The sequence below is a fragment of the Megalobrama amblycephala genome, linkage group LG10 (assembly GCF_018812025.1).
Source record: "Megalobrama amblycephala isolate DHTTF-2021 linkage group LG10, ASM1881202v1, whole genome shotgun sequence".
NCBI lineage: Eukaryota > Metazoa > Chordata > Actinopteri > Cypriniformes > Xenocyprididae > Megalobrama > Megalobrama amblycephala.
In genome coordinates, this window is record NC_063053.1 from 11,511,523 (window position 1) to 11,527,742 (window position 16,220).

At 36.4% G+C, this 16,220-nt stretch overlaps 1 protein-coding gene across 5 annotated transcripts in view; it reads left to right on the forward strand.

The window, feature by feature from the left end:
• dctn1b (dynactin 1b) overlaps positions 1–14,450 on the forward strand; it is a 36,235-nt gene extending 21,785 nt beyond the window's left edge. For 3 of the 5 annotated variants that reach the window (XM_048204573.1, XM_048204572.1, XM_048204569.1), the window contains 20 exons: positions 83–242; positions 2,540–2,644; positions 2,763–2,954; positions 3,066–3,179; positions 4,391–4,543; positions 6,156–6,316; positions 6,478–6,646; positions 7,067–7,135; positions 7,212–7,424; positions 7,515–7,676; positions 8,889–9,020; positions 9,099–9,224; positions 9,309–9,451; positions 9,584–9,753; positions 9,860–9,871; positions 10,900–11,012; positions 11,106–11,292; positions 11,373–11,446; positions 11,519–11,608; positions 11,689–14,450. In XM_048204573.1, the coding sequence (XP_048060530.1) occupies positions 83–242; positions 2,540–2,644; positions 2,763–2,954; positions 3,066–3,179; positions 4,391–4,543; positions 6,156–6,316; positions 6,478–6,646; positions 7,067–7,135; positions 7,212–7,424; positions 7,515–7,676; positions 8,889–9,020; positions 9,099–9,224; positions 9,309–9,451; positions 9,584–9,753; positions 9,860–9,871; positions 10,900–11,012; positions 11,106–11,292; positions 11,373–11,446; positions 11,519–11,608; positions 11,689–11,826 (2,683 nt within the window). In that variant the 3' untranslated portion in view covers positions 11,827–14,450. The remainder of the gene's footprint in view (positions 1–82; positions 243–2,539; positions 2,645–2,762; positions 2,955–3,065; positions 3,180–4,390; positions 4,544–6,155; positions 6,317–6,477; positions 6,647–7,066; positions 7,136–7,211; positions 7,425–7,514; positions 7,677–8,888; positions 9,021–9,098; positions 9,225–9,308; positions 9,452–9,583; positions 9,754–9,859; positions 9,872–10,899; positions 11,013–11,105; positions 11,293–11,372; positions 11,447–11,518; positions 11,609–11,688) is intronic. The other 2 variants (XM_048204570.1, XM_048204571.1) reach the window with 2 other exon arrangements.
• The last annotated feature ends 1,770 nt before the right edge of the window (positions 14,451–16,220 follow it).

The following is a 16,220-nucleotide window of genomic DNA, read 5'->3' on the forward strand; positions in this document are numbered from 1 at the left end:
GTTCAGTCCCATTGTTCAATTGATCTGGTTTCATTTGATGGTGCTCTGTGAAGATTATAATATCAATTGCTCTGTGCATTAGGATGCGTGACTTGTCAGCATCAGAGAAACAAGAATATGCAAAGCAGCAGAAACAAATGGAGAAGAAAAATTTTGAGCTGGATACACTAAGATGCCAGAAAGAGAAACTACAAGAGGAAATGAAGATGGCTGAGAAAACTATCGATGAGCTCAAAGAGCAAGTGAGTTGTGCCAGTACTAAAACGGAGAGATGTAGTGACAGCTTATTATATTTCTGTGACTTCTTCAAACTCTTGCAACTTTGGGCACTTAACATAAAAAATCTATAACATTTATTAGTAGTTTAATAAGAGTTAAAGTAACAGTTAAACTTTAGATCAGGGTACCCTTGCAAAAAAAGTACTATGGTGAAATCATGGTACAGTGATGGTAACATATGGTAATATCATTGAACTTTGATATGTACCATAGTGCTAAATCAATATCATATTCATGTACCATCTCCAAAAATGCATGGCAATGCCATAAGGTACTCTAAGGTACTTCAAATACTATGGTACATGTCCAAAATTATGCTAATTTACATAATAACTCATATTATTTTGGCATGTCCAAAAATCAACTTTGCTTTATGTACCATTGTACTGAATGAATATTGTATTATGGTACCATATCCAATAAAATGTAATATCATATAGTATTTCAAGCTATTTCAAAGAATGCTATGGTACAAGTCCAAAAACATGTTTTTTCTATTGCATGCTCAAAGTAAAATACATTAAAATGTAATTATTATTATTATTATTATTATTATTATTATTATTATGTATTAAATTGAATTTATTATTAATATATTTATATTTAATATAAAAACTATAGACAGTGGTGGTCAGAATTATTGGCACCCTTGGTAAATATGATCAAAGATGACTATATATAAAATAAAATAAATCTGCACTGTTTATCCTTTTGATCAAAAATCTAACCTTTCATTTAAGGAAAAGAATTGAAAGTAGGGGGAAATCACATTATGAAATAAATGTTTTTCTCCAAAACACGTTGGCCACAATTATTGGTACCCCTAGATTTTTTTAGTAAAATATCTCTGAAATATATTCCCATTCATATTTACATTTTTTTTTTAGCACACCAGGGTGATCATGAACATGAATTTGTCCAGCCATGACTTCCTGTTCCACAGGAGAATAAACATGAGGAAACATAAAGGCCAAATTCCCTTAATCATTCATCACAATGAGTAAAACCAAAGAATATAGTTCTGATGTGCAGCAAAAGATTGTTGAGCTTCACAAAATAGAAAGTGGCTGTAAGAAAATAGCTAAAGCATTGAAAATCCCCATTTCCACCATCAGGGCAATAATTAAGAAGTTCCAATCAACTAAAGATGTTACAAATATGCCTGGAAGAGGACATGTGTGTGTGTTTAAGTGGCCAAGGACTCTTCAAGGATCACAGCTGGAGAATTGCAGAGATTAGTTGAGTCTTGAGTCTCAGAAAGCCTAAAAAAATTACCTACAGCACCTACATCCCCACAAGTTGTTCGGGAGGGTTTCAAGAAAAATCCTCTGCTCTCATCCAGAAACAATCTCCAGCATATTCAATTGTCAGACAAGACTGGAACTTCAATCGGGACCGGCTTCTATGGTCAGATGAAACTAAAAAAGAACTTTATGGCAGCAAACCCACCAGATGGGTTTGGTGCACACATGGATAAAAAGTACCCCATACCCACAGTTAAATATACTGCTGAATCTTTAATGTTGTGGGCCTATTTTTCTGCTGGATGTCCTGGACATCTTGTTCAGATACATGGTATCATGGATTCTATCAAATACCAACAGATAAAAAAATCAAAACCTTACCACTTCTGCTAGAAATCCAACAATGGGCCATGGTTGGATCTTCCATTAGGACAATGATCCAAAACAAACATCAAAACCCACACAAAAATGTGTCACTGAGCCCAAAATGAAGCTTCTGCCATGGCCATCACAGTCCCCTGACCTGAACCCTATAGAAAATGAGTGGAGTGAACTGAAGAGAAGAAGCACCAACATGGAGCTGGGAATCTGAACGTTCTGTAGAGATTCTGCATGAAGGAATGGCCTCTGATCTCTTGTCAGGTGTTCTCCAAACTCATCAGGCATTATAGAAGAAGACTCGGAGCAAAGGAGGTTGCAAAAAGTATTGAATAAAAGGGTACCAATAATTGTGGCCAATGTGTTTTGGAGAAAAACATTTATTTCATAATGTGATTTTTTTTTCCCCCACTTTCAATTCTTTTCCTTCATTTTCCTACATTTTTGCTAATTTTATGAATTAAAGATCAAAAGGATAAACAATGCAGATTTATTTTATAGTCAACTTTGATCATATTTACCAAGGGTGTCAATAATTCTGACCACCACTGTAAAGTTATTGTAAGTGTAATTCCATGGTACTTTTTGGTGCTTTTCCTTAATGTGGGTATATGGTAATGATCACTATAATATGTCAGGTGGATGCTGCTCTTGGGGCAGAGGAGATGGTGGAGATGTTGACGGAGCGTAATTTGGACCTGGAGGAGAAAGTACGGGAGCTCAAAGAAACTGTCACAGATCTGGTGAGTGATCAAAGAGAGTGTGATGTCCAGTATATTGAGGTTGTGATGTGTATGTGGGTCAGTTGTGTTTGTGTGGGTGTGTATGTTGAGCAATATTTGTGTGCATGTGCTGATGTAGGAAGCCATCAATGAGATGAATGACGAGCTGCAGGAGAATGCTAGAGAGACGGAGCTGGAGTTGAGAGAGCAGTTGGATCTGGGTGCTGCTGGTGTCAGGGAGGCAGAGAAGCGGGTGGAAGCGGCACAGGAAACAGTGGCAGACTACCAGCAGACCATCCAGAAATACAGAGAGCTCACTGCACACCTGCAGGTTCTGCACTTCACAACATAAACCACAACACATTAATGCTGCTTAAAATGCCCACTTTACAAATCACAGTGTTTGATAATTTCTGTGTGTGTGTGTGTGTGTGTGGAACAGGAGGTGAACAGGGAGCTGATGAGCCAACAGGAAGCCAACGCTGAGCTGCAGCAACAGCCTGCGGAGATCTTTGATTTTAAGATTAAATTCGCTGAAACCAAAGCCTATGCCAAGGTGAATCCAATGAACACATAAACAGTGTTTCTTACACTGCTGTTCAGAATCCATTTCACAAATTAATTCATGCAGTTTCTTTTTAATGAATCAGTCAAAATTGTTGGTGACTCAGACTGAGTTGCACACAGAAGTCATTGGTTTGAATTATGAAATGAATTGTCAGATGATTAATTTCTTCACTGAACTGCGGATTGTGTAAAACTCAAAATGAGCCAGGAACCATTACAGCATTCTTCTGAAAGAAATGTAAAAAAGTTTTTTGTAAGGTTAAAGGGATAGATCACCCTAAAATTAAGATTAAAAAATTAAGTTAGAAATATAATGCTCGCTTAGAAATCCCAAAAAAAGTATCCATGTACTTTCTTCACTGAGTAATATCTCCGGACCAGAACTCTGTTTGTCTGATGACAATTGACAGACATGAACGCAATCACTTCTTGTTATGACGAACACAACAAATCTATTCACCTCAGAGAAGAAGGTACATGAATTGTATTTTGTTTCACGTATTTGTTCATCTTGATTTCTCACAACTTGTGTGCTTTTTCTGGGCGAAACAGAGTGAACTGCAGCACTAAAAGTCACACAAATTTGTTTTTTGAAGGATCATGTGACACTGAAGACTGGAGTAATGATGCTGAAAATTCAGCTTTACCATCACAGGAATAAATTACATTTTAAAATATATTAAAATAGAAAAACAATTGTTACATTTAAAATAATATATTAAAATTTAGTTACACTTTATTTTACAGTGCCGTAGTTACATTGTAATTACTCAAATAGGTACTGAGTACTGTTAATTAACTATATGTACTTACTATAGAGTTACAGTTAGGCTTAGGGTTTGGTTTGGTTTAGGGTTAGTTACTTGTAATTATGCATAATTTACTGTTATTACTATATTACTAAGTACATGTAGTAACGTGTAACTACGGCACTGTAAAATAAAGCGTTACCTAATATTTCACAATATTACTGTAAAAAAAATGCAGTCTTGGTGTTTATAAGAGGCTTCTTTCAAAAACATTTAAAAATCCTACCTACCCCAAAATTTTGAAAGGTAGTCTATATATATTTTACAAGTATTGTCCATTGTTTATTGTGTTGTTAGTGGATGTCTGCCACCTGCTGGTATAAAAAAGAATCTGTAGGAAATAGATGTATGTGTCTCTCATATAAAAATGTATGTCTGTTTGTAATTCTAGGCCATAGAAATGGAGCTGCGTAAAATGGAGGTCGTTCAGGCTAACAGACAGGTGTCACTGTTGATTTCCTTCATGCCTGACTCCTTCCTGAAACACGGAGGAGACCATGACTGCATCCTGGCTCTACTGCTCATCCCACGACTCATCTGCAAGGTGAATGTTCAGAACTATGGTTCAGAATATATGTGTGTGTTTACATTCGGGAGTGTACCCAGCATTTGCAATGACTAAGGTATGTCACGCCAATAGCTTTAATTATTTTCATTACATGTTATTGCATTGCTGTTTGACACCATTCTGCTGTCAAAACATACATATCATTTTCACTGTTTTTTGTTAAAGGTGCTAAAGAGGATGTTTTGTTTTATACATTTTTGCAATATTACTTGAAACTGTCTTTACTAACTGATAAAAGACTATTTATTAGGTGCACTGAAAGGAATAATATTAATATACATCATCTGTGCACAAGGTAGGGCCTTAAAAACATCAGCCAATCATCAGCCGATGATCGCGTAAACGATTGGCCCTCTGGCTTGTCAATCACTGCCATGACGTTCCTTGTGCGAGACGTGCGCGACTGCGTGCTCCAGTAACTTTCCACACTCCACAGGCGCCGCGTGCAATGTTTTTGTCAGGAGACAGGAGTAACAACTGCAGATTATGAGTTACCTGCGGTGAGTCCAACATAATGAATCCACTAACATGACACAGCGAATGCCGGTGGTAAACACTCGTGTTCCAATACTCGTGCACGAGTTTTGGGAGGCGTTCCCTCGAAATGAGCTGTGAAGGAGGGGGGTTGTTCTTACGCATGCGCTCATTTCAAAAACTCAGTAACAGTCTTTGGTTTCTCAGTTGACGAAAAGATCCTCTTTAGCGCCTTTAATTAGTCACATTTATGGCTCAGGTGATTGACTCAAATGTTAGCCCCAAGGCTAAACCCAGGCCTTTTCAGTCTTTTAGATGCTTTGGACTCCCAAAAATTATCACCTTTGTGTAAGGACCAAATCCTAAAATTTTAGAGACATATATATAGTTTCTTGCATAAAGTCCCAATTTATTCTGTGAAAAATTAATATTATAAATGTCTAAAATATTAGATGTAAAATATTCTCTTAAGTTACTTTACCTTTTTGAACTCATACGATTCTAGTACTGTATTCATTTATTTAATGATTGTTTTAAAATATTTATTTTTATGTATGCATTTATTTACTCATTTACTCATACATTTTAATTATTTTTATTAGTTTGTTTTAATCATTTTTTTATTTATTTATTTTAATATTATTGTTTTTATTTATTTAATTATTTACATTCTATTTGTTTGTTTATTTGGAAAATATTAAAAATATGTCTAAAATATTATTTGGAAAATATTTAGTTAATATGTCTTAACTGTATGTGTCTTATTTATTTTAATTAATTTATTTATTTAATCATTAACTTATTTGTTTTAAGCTATTTTTACTCATATTAAGCTATTAGTATTATTTTATTTGCTTGTATTTAATTTTTATTTTTTATTATTTTATTATTTGTTTAGTAATCTTAATCTTTTTTATTTATTTATTTATTTTGTTAATTTTTTTTTTTTACACATTTTCTAAACATATCCACAGACCCCCTAGAACGCGACAGTTTTAAAACCCCTGGCTTAACTTGTCTTCAGCATGTGCACTAACCACTAAGCTACAGCTCCAATCCAAGATTCCTTGTTGCGAGTTTTGGTTGAATGTGTTTGTGTGTGTATATGTTGTAGGCAGAGCTGATCAGTAAGCAGGCCCAGGAGAAGTTTGAGTTGACTGAGACTTGCTCTCAGAGGGCTGGGATGAGAGGAGCCGCCGGCGAACGGCTGAGCTTTGCTGCAGGACTCATCTATTCTCTCACACTGCTACAGGCTGCACTGCACAAATATGAACAGTAGGTTTACCTGAACGTGCACTTTCTGAAGATTTACCATCCTCAAGAGTATTAAAGAACTCATGAAATAAGTCAATAAATGCCTTTATTTTTCCTGTTGACGCAGCCTCAAAAGGCATACTGTTTTTTAAGATGTCTCCCTCTTTATCTCTCTCTTGCAGTGCTCTGAGTCAGTGCAGTGTGGACGTATACAAGCGTGTGGGTTCTCTGTACTCTGAAATGAGCGTCCATGAGCGTTCCCTGGATTTCCTCATAGACCTCTTGTACAAAGACCTGCTGGATGAAACTGTCAATGTGGAACCTCTAACCAAAGCTATTAAATACTATCAGGTATCATAGCATAATGCCATTTGTAACACTTGAATTGCATAACTGTAATATTTCTCCTATATTAATATGTTATATAATGTTATTGACCCAAACATTTGATAAAATTTGAAAATATCCCATTGATGAAAAATAACAGACAGTGATGCTGTCATTGCTAATATTCGCATACGACATTGCATGTTATTTGTACATGATTGGTCTATTTAAACACAATATTTACACTGCAAAGAAGAAGCTGAGTTATTTGTTGATTCTCATTCTTAACTGACAGAAAACAAGATGTTCACTGCAGCTCCAGTGCCACATTTACAAACCAAAACCCGAACTTACCTAAGACACTAATATTGTTCACCTTTCAAACTCTGGTGTTTTCTTCAGAAAGTGTAGTTATTTATTGACATGCATTTCTCTTTTTTGCAGCACCTTTACAGTATCCATCTCGCCGAACAGCCTGAGGACTGTACCATGCAGTTAGCGGACCACATCAAAGTAAAAAAAAATCAGATAGAGACACACTGCAGGTCTGTTACACACATCTATAACACATATTCATGTGTGTCTGTAGTTTACCCAGAGTGCTCTGGACTGTATGGCTGTGGAAGTGGGGCGTCTAAGGGCCTTCATACAAACGGGACAGGACGAGGAAGGGTTTTGTGTGCTGCTGAAGGATCTGGACACTTCCTGTAGTGACATACGACAGTTCTGCAAGAAGATCCGCCGTCGTATGCCAGGCACAGATGCACCAGGCATCCCAGCTGCCCTCAGCTTCGGACCACAGGTGATGGGCACCCAGATCTTATTCATATACTCTGTATGTTAAATTCTATACATATCTTCAATATCTAAGCCTTCCATTGATGGGGTTTAGGTGTGTGAGACCCTGGCAGAGAGCAGAAGGCAGCTGGCCTGGGTGAATGCTGTGCTCCAGGAAGTGGCAGCAGCAGCCGCTCAGCTCATCGCCCCTCTCAGTGAACATGAGGGACTTCCAGCCGTCAAACTGGAAGACATGGCCTTTAAAGCAGCTGAACAGGTATGTTTGGGTGAATCCTGTAATAACATGTATGGGTCACCACAAAATCGAAATTAAAAATAACACACTACTGGGGTCAGTAAGATTTTTTTAAGAAGTCTCTTATGCTCACCAAGGCTGCGTTTATTTGGCCAAAAATACAATAAAAAACAGCAATGTTGGGAAATATTATATTTGAAAATGTAATTTATTCCTGTGATCAAAGCTAAATTTTCAGCATCATCTTCAGTGTCACATGATCCTTCAGAAATCATTCTAATATGTTGATTTGCTGCTCAAGAAACATTATTTTGTTCTTAAATATAATATAACATAATATAATATAATTAGAGCTGTCAAAATGATTAATCGCAATCTAACATAAAAGTTTGTAAAGAAATACACACACATATATATATATATATATATATATATATATATACGGTATATATATACGGTATATATATATATTTACAAACTTTTATGTTAAATGCGATTAATCTCGATTAAGCGATTTTTAAAGCACTAAATATAATATAATATAATTAGTGCTGTCAAATCGATTAATCGCAATCTAACATAAAAGTTTGTAAATAAATACACACAAATATATATATTTATTTACAAACTTTTGTTAGATGCAATTAATCACGATTAAGTGATTTTAAAGCACTAAATATAATATAATATAATTAGTGCTGTCAAATCGATTAATCGCAATCTAACATAAAAGTTTGTAAATGAACACACACAAAAATATATATTTATTTACAAACTTTTATGTTAGATGCGATTAATCTCGATTAAGCAATTTTTAAAACACTAAATATAATATAATATAATGTAATATAATATAATTAGTGCTGTCAAATCGATTAATCGTAATCTAACATAAAAGTTTGTAAATGAATACACACAAATATATATATATATTTACAAACTTTTATGTTAGATGCAATTAATCATGCTTAAGTGATTTATAAAGCACTAAATATAATATAATAAATATAAATATAAATATAATTAGTGTTGTCAAATCGATTAATCGCAATCTAACATAAAAGTTTGTAAATAAATGTGTGTGTATTTATTTAGAAACTTTTATGTTAGATTGCGTGAATTAAGTGATTTTTAAAGCACTAAATATAATATAATATAATATAATATAATATAATATAATATAAAAATGACAATGTGGGGATGTAATTTAATCTCTTTGGATCTTTTTTTCAGATCTATGGGTCACAGGGCATAAACCCCCAAGAGTGTCTGCGGCAGTCATGCAGTGTTGTCATAGCAACCATGAACAAGATGGCTACCGCTATGCAGGAGGGAGAATATGACTCTGACAGACCACAGAATGGGGTAAGTTTGTCTCTTTCAGTTTGTCCATCTGCCTGTATAACACTGGCTATGAATGTGTGTTATGTGTCTATTGTATAGATATCTCCTGCTGAAGTCCGAGCAGCGGCACTAAGGGCAGAAATCACTGATGCTGAAGGACTCGGTCTCAAACTTGAGGACAGAGAAACTGTAATCAAAGAGCTGAAGAAATCCCTTAAAATAAAGGTAGAAACACTCATACTCAGACATACTTGGAGGCACAAGATAACAAAATCTACAAATTATGTGAAAATGGTCCTGTTCATATAGGGAGAGGAACTGAGTGAGGCCAATGTGCGTCTCAGTTTGCTGGAGAAAAAGCTGGACAGTGCGTCTAAAGATGCAGATGAGCGAGTGGAGAAGATTCAGACGATCCTAGATGAGACGCATTCAATCCTGAAAAAGAAAGAAAAGTATGTGATGATGGGGGTTCTTGCACATATTTATCCAGCAGCTTGTCACCCTAACTCCTAATGTGGTTCTTAATGCCCTAGGATAGTGATGGGGATAATATACTATAAAAATATGTGTATTATAATCTATAGGGAGTTTGAGGAGACCATGGATGCTCTCCAGGCTGACATAGACCAACTAGAGGCAGAGAAAGCAGAGCTTAAGCAGAGAATCAACAGCCAATCAAAGATGACCATTGAGGGATTGAGAGGAAGTCAAGCCTCTGGCATCGCCTCCATTGTGACTTGTGGCATCACTGCTGGTAAGAGACCGCTAATCAGTTTAACTTAAACAATTAGTTAAAATGTCTTTCTTAAGTTTAATTTTAACCGGTCTAATGTGTCTTCCATTGTTTGTATTCCTTATAGAAGAACAAAAAGGTAAATTTGTTGTCAGTGTGGCATTTAAATATCTCTTACTCATGGTCTTTCTGTGTGCTGCATGTGTGCATGCAAGTTATTCTTGTGTATGTTACTAGATGCAATAATATTTAGTTTGTGCTTTACAAATATTTGATCATGCTTCCCTTTCACAAGTTGCATGTGCTGTATGGTAGGCTTATTTAATGCACGGCTCTTGATTACTGCCCTTTATTGCACAGAATGATTGACTCTGATTGGTCAGTTGTGACATTCTGCTCAAATCATTTTAAAACTGCTGAACAATTCACAACAATTTAGTTTCCTTTCTTATAGCATTCTGCATGGTATTTCATGTCTCCCATAAACTTTGTGGTCTCTGTCTTCTCATCTAATATATTTAGTCAGTTAAATATTCTAACTTTTTAGGTTTATTTTTGTGATAATGTGCATTATCACTTATATATATGCTTTGTAAACCAATCTAATATTTGAAATCTCAGTTATTGTAGCTGTTTTATTATTATCTTAATTTAGTGGCCTATTAAGAAAATCCTGAATGGATTTAATAGAATCCACCTGGAAGATGCTTCCTTTGAGATGTCAGTGTTTTAATATAATAGTTTAATCAACACTGGTAAGAAACTGTAATATTGTGAAATATAATTATAATTTAAAATAACTATTTTCTGTTTGAACATATTTTAAAATGTCATTTATTCCTTTGATGGCAAAGCTGAATTTTCAGCATCATTACTCACATCAGTCACATGATCCTTCAGAAATCATTCTAATATGCTGATTTGCTGCAAGAAAGCAGAATTTCTTATTATTATCAGTGTTGAAAACAGTTGTGCTGCTTAATATTTTTGTGTGATACATTTTTTTTTTCAGAATATTTTGTAACATTATAAATGTCTTTACTGCCACTTTTAAATTTTCACAAAGTCCTTGCATTAATTTCTTTACTCTACTCTCTCTATATATTTTTAAATATTTTAGAGAAATATATCAGTTGTCTCTGTCTTTCTTAACATGTAATTTAATAGGAGTGTGTGCAGCTGCTGGAGTGCAAGTGATAGATTCCCCACTGCTGACTCAGCAGATCGAAGCTCAGCGACTCAGCATAAAGCACTTGAAGAACGAGAACAACAGACTGAAGGTCTCTCCTACTTCCTCACAAGCACATTTCCCCAATGCAGGCACAGAGGAAATACAGTACTCTCACTTTTGTTTTCGTGTGTGTGAACTGCAGGCAGAAAAGATGCGGGTTCAGCTGGCGTCTCTCCCTCCTCTGAACGTTACAAAGCTGGGCTGGCGAGAGGGCTGCAGGCCGGAGGTATTGTCTAGCGCCCTCTACCGCAAAACAGACCAACTACTGGACACTCTGCTCCAGATGAGTGCCAATGTGAAAGTGGTGGACATCACAGGGAAATCTCCAGGTTTGTCATAATTAGACTTGACAACACAGATTTCTGTTGTTTTTACATGAATTATGTTAGTATTTGTGTTTGATTAACAGTGAGTCCCAGTGCGCAGCTCCTAGAGCAAACTGCTAGACTGCAGTCGCTCAGCGACACCCTCGATAGGCTTAAGGTAAAATAAAAATGCTTAAAAACATCATTAAAATGTCTCCTGTATTTACTTAAGCAACATATTTCTTTGAAGGATGAGGTTGCTGAACATGTAGTGACTCATAGGCCTGGAGCTCAAGTCTCGTCTGATTTTGCCACTTTTCCCTGCACTTCCTTTGTGAAGGTAAGAGATGCACAGAATGACATTGATCCACATCGTTTGGGTCTGTATAAATCTCTCATTCGTTTTCTTTGTGCTCTCAGGCAAAGGAGGAGAAGAAAGGAGATGCTGTGTTAGTCGGCCGTGTGATGATGCCTTGCGCTCGAGGGCAGGAACAGGTGCATCGTCTGGTGCTTTCACAGACACAGTTACAGAGAGTTCATCACCTTCTCCAGACTTAAAATGACCCATCGCCTCTTTACAAAAAAACAAAACTTACTCAAAGTCAATCTCCAAAACCCGAGAATTGAAACAACAGACATCCCAGCTAACAGGGAACAATCTCAGAACTTTGGTTAATGTTTTTTCTGAAACGTTATAGTCAGATGTTTGTCTAATGTTCTGGCAAAGTTATGAACAAACATTCTTCCAGTAACATTAATAGAATGTTCATTCAAAGTTATCTGGTCTTTAATAATGTTGTCAAAATGTTAACACAAAATGTTAGCGCATTGTGTTTGCAAAATTATAAAGTGGAATGTCCTGAACGTTCAGGGAACGATCAGAAATAACGTTTTCATAACTTAATGGGAACGTTAGCAAAATGTTCTTAGAATATATTTTTGTTAGCTGGGATTATGGAGAATATATTGTGTAAACAACTATTATCCATATTTATGTTCACAAACCAGTGCTTCATTAGGTCAGGCTCACTTTCAGTGTGATAATGGCCACGTACACACTACAGCTAAATTCGGTTGTCAGTTCACCTTTTAGTGCTTAATCTCGTTCTGTACCAACACAGTTCAGTAAAATACGTGAGTGACAACCGCATTCTACAACCGTATTAACTCCCGAAAAATACAGGTAAGTTAGTGACAACCGCATTAACAGAAATTCTATGCAGTGTGTACGGAACCGAACTGAACAACTAGTTGTTAATGACGTTTACGTGCACCGGTGTAACGTTTGTCTCTCGTGTATGCGCGGCGAATCACAGGGAAAGCACAAGCCTATCCAAATGCTTTATGCTGAAAATCGCGATTCATGTCTGCTGACTTTAATAACTCCATAAACCCGTTTGCTTTATGAGACGAGCTAAAACAACAAGCTTATAATGAGTGACCATGGCAACACAGAATGAGTGCCGCGCGCTGTGTGAAACTGGCTATACAAGCATAAACAAAACACGACGCCTCCGTCGACTGTGTTAGTGTGTTTAGTTAAATTGCTGAAAATAACGAGTGTTTTGTCACTTTAATATTACTTTGGTCACGATAACGGATACCAAACACGAGAGACGCCAGAACGTCACTATGGTTTCCAAGCTGTCAATCATCGCATTTTCGAGAGTGAGTCGTGTTCCGTACACACACGTAACGATAATTTAGGGGATTCACTCCCGCATTTAAATGCGGTTGTCACTCCTGAAACTTACAGTGTGTACGTATCTACCACACCAAAATTTGTGAAAATGATACAAAAAGGTTACAGATTTGAAACACGAGACATGCTGAGGATATTTTATTATCAAGGCATGAAATGGATGATTCAGCATGACCACTGCTGCTTTGTACTGTACCTGTATCCATGTAATCCCTTTCTTTCTCTTCCCAATTTGGATTGCCATTGATCCATGTTTACAAGTATTTAGCTAACAGGATTTAAATTTAAACCATCTATGTGTTTAATTAGTGGTGCTTTTTAAGTGATTAGACTTATGATTTTCAACTGACGGACGATAAAACAGGAAAAAAATTCCAATAAAATAGGAGAAGAGACCCGAGCCATGTGATTCGACCAGTAAACGACCACCAAACACCCTAGCAATTGCATCGCAACATACTAAAAACCAATGAAAACAATTGAAAACCTCATAGCAATGCTCTGGCAACTTCCTGAAGCTTACATTATCTTCAGAAAATATTAAAAGTTGGATAAAAATCTAGTTGACCAATTCATTGTCTGGTCACATTTACTTTTGTTTGGCAAATTTTAATGGCTGAAATCCAGTCCTTTCAATTTGGAATACCCATGCAAATTTCGCAACGGATTCTCCGTGTTGATCAACAGAAAGCCGCTTGGTTTGAAAGTGATTCTGAGCTGTGCTTCATACATGGCTTTTGACAATAGAACATTTTTGCTCATGAAATCTCACTAATGTAACCTCACCTTAATAATCAAGTGTTTCAGATATAAAGGTGAGTATCAAACCTTTGATTTTAGTCATTTCATACATGGAGTGTATCCAGAACATTCTGGATAGGGAGGCCAAAGATCGACAAATACACAATTTTGGGGCTCTATTTATTCTGCATAACTGTGATTGAGTGCATGTTCAATAACTGGTCATCAGCACATCAGATGCTGTGATTGCCTGGCTCTGCCCTCTTCTATACTCAAAACAGTTATCCAGGTGTCGGAAAGAGAGTATGAAAAGAGCGTATGCTTTTCACATAAACAATAAGTCAAAGATTTAACAACTCTGTGTGCTTAACTGTCATGCCTGAATGTGCCACGCCAATGTGCTTTTGTAAAGAATATACAATTGTCCTTTTGAGTGAATGATCAGATTTAGTGCCAAGCAAGGGCGAGATCAAAACATCAGGCAAATGCAACTGTTGGCTCAAATAAAAAGAGGACATTAGATAACAATATTTATTAACTGTTGTATATTTGCTCCAAGAGCTTGTCAGTATTCAAGTGGTCTTAAGTTAGCAATGGTTTGCTTTGTTACTATTAAGTTATTAATCTATTAACTGTACAAAATGCATACTGTTACAGTATTGTTGAATGTGTTGGCATCTTTATATTATATATATTGTGATTGAATTAATTTAAATAAATTATTAAGCTATTACTTGCATATTGTTTGGCGTAAGTAATTTTTACGCAGGATGCCCTTCCTGATGCAACCCAGCACTATATTCTCCTCAGAGGGGCAAAGGTGCTTTGGAAAGAGCTTGCATAGATAAAACTAATGTGAATACATGGGACATATTTGCATTGACTCACCAGCAATGAAAGAGCTTATAGAAACAGTTTGCAGAAGAGCCATAAAAATGCTGATAGATAAAATTGTTGAATAAATATGCCCTTTTTATGTTGCTCTTACTGATCTGTTTACCACAGTCAAGAGCCACACAACTCTGTATCACTTACTGGAACTGAAGAATATATTCTTCTTAACATGGCATCAGATGGGATATACTAATCACAATTTGGGTGTCTGAACAAAACTAGGAACTACCAGTGTGATTTTGCAACATATGGATACCACCAAAATATTGGACGGTAATAATACGGCTCCTCACAGCAATTGCACCAGCACAATAGCTAACATCCAAGAGATTGTCAGATGGATCACATTTGCTGTTGGGCTTCCAGGCATCGGCGTTTCTATTTACCTCATGGGCATGCAAGCAAAAACTGGCAAGGCTGCTCCTGTCTACCTCATCAGCCTGCTCGCATCCGACATCTTCAGCATCCTTGGGCGGCCGAAGGCGTCAGCGGAGGACAACAAGCAAACCAGTATGCAGAGTATGGATATATCCTACCTGATATTCTACTTCGGCATCATTTCCAACATCGTGTTCATGGTCTGCGTTGCACAGGAGCGATATCTGTTGGTAACCTGTCCAAAATATAACACCTTCTGTGTAAAACTCAAGCAGTCAAGCATGATTTCATTGGCTGTGTGGGCAGCTCCGTTTGCAATACTCTTTCTGGTTTACCAAGGATATGACGTCTTGTTTTCCATAGCTCTTCTTCTCCCACTACCACTCCTGGTGTTTTTCTTTCTGGATTCTTTCAGAGCCTTATGGTGTACAAGATGGTCAGTACCTGTGACTAACAGAAACAAGATTCTGGGTATGCAGGCGGCTATCTTGTGTAATTACAGTATACTTTACCTCCCCTTTGTCCTAAATACACTGTTCAAGGCATTGTCTCTAAGCTCCTACGTTTGCTACTTGGGACTTGTATCTGATCTTCTTCTCTATCTTGGACCACTTGTGGACCCATTCCTCTCAATCCTTCTTACGAATGGAATTGGTGACATTTTGAAGGCCTTTCCCTGCTGTAAGAGGACAAACGCACAGGAGAATATGGAGAGTGTGAATACAGACACTGTGGAAACAGTGTCTGGTATTTTATCTGTGCTCTGAGAATAATAATCGTAAAATTGATCATCAAAAAATTGAACTAATAACTGTTTGTTTTGATTGTTACATTTTTACAGCTTAGTTTAAAGGGTTATGCCACCCAAAAATGAAAATTCTTCATGTTGTTTCAAACCTTTATGACATACTTTCTTCTGTGAGATACAAAAGGATATATTTTGAGAAATGTCTCAATGATTTTTCTGTCCATACAATGATAGTAAATGGTCACCAAAATTGTTTAGCTACCGACATTGTTTTATGGTCTACATAAGAAAGAAAGTCATACAGGCTTGAAACAACATGAGGGTGAGTAAATTATGACAGAATCTTCATTTTTGTTTGAACTATCCCTTAAGATGATTCAATCCCATAAAGATGTTCAATCTTATGCCAAAAACACCGCATGAGAAGACAAAGCAAGCAGCTAAAATTGTGTTTAAATTTGCCATTATAATAAAATTATTTGATATTGG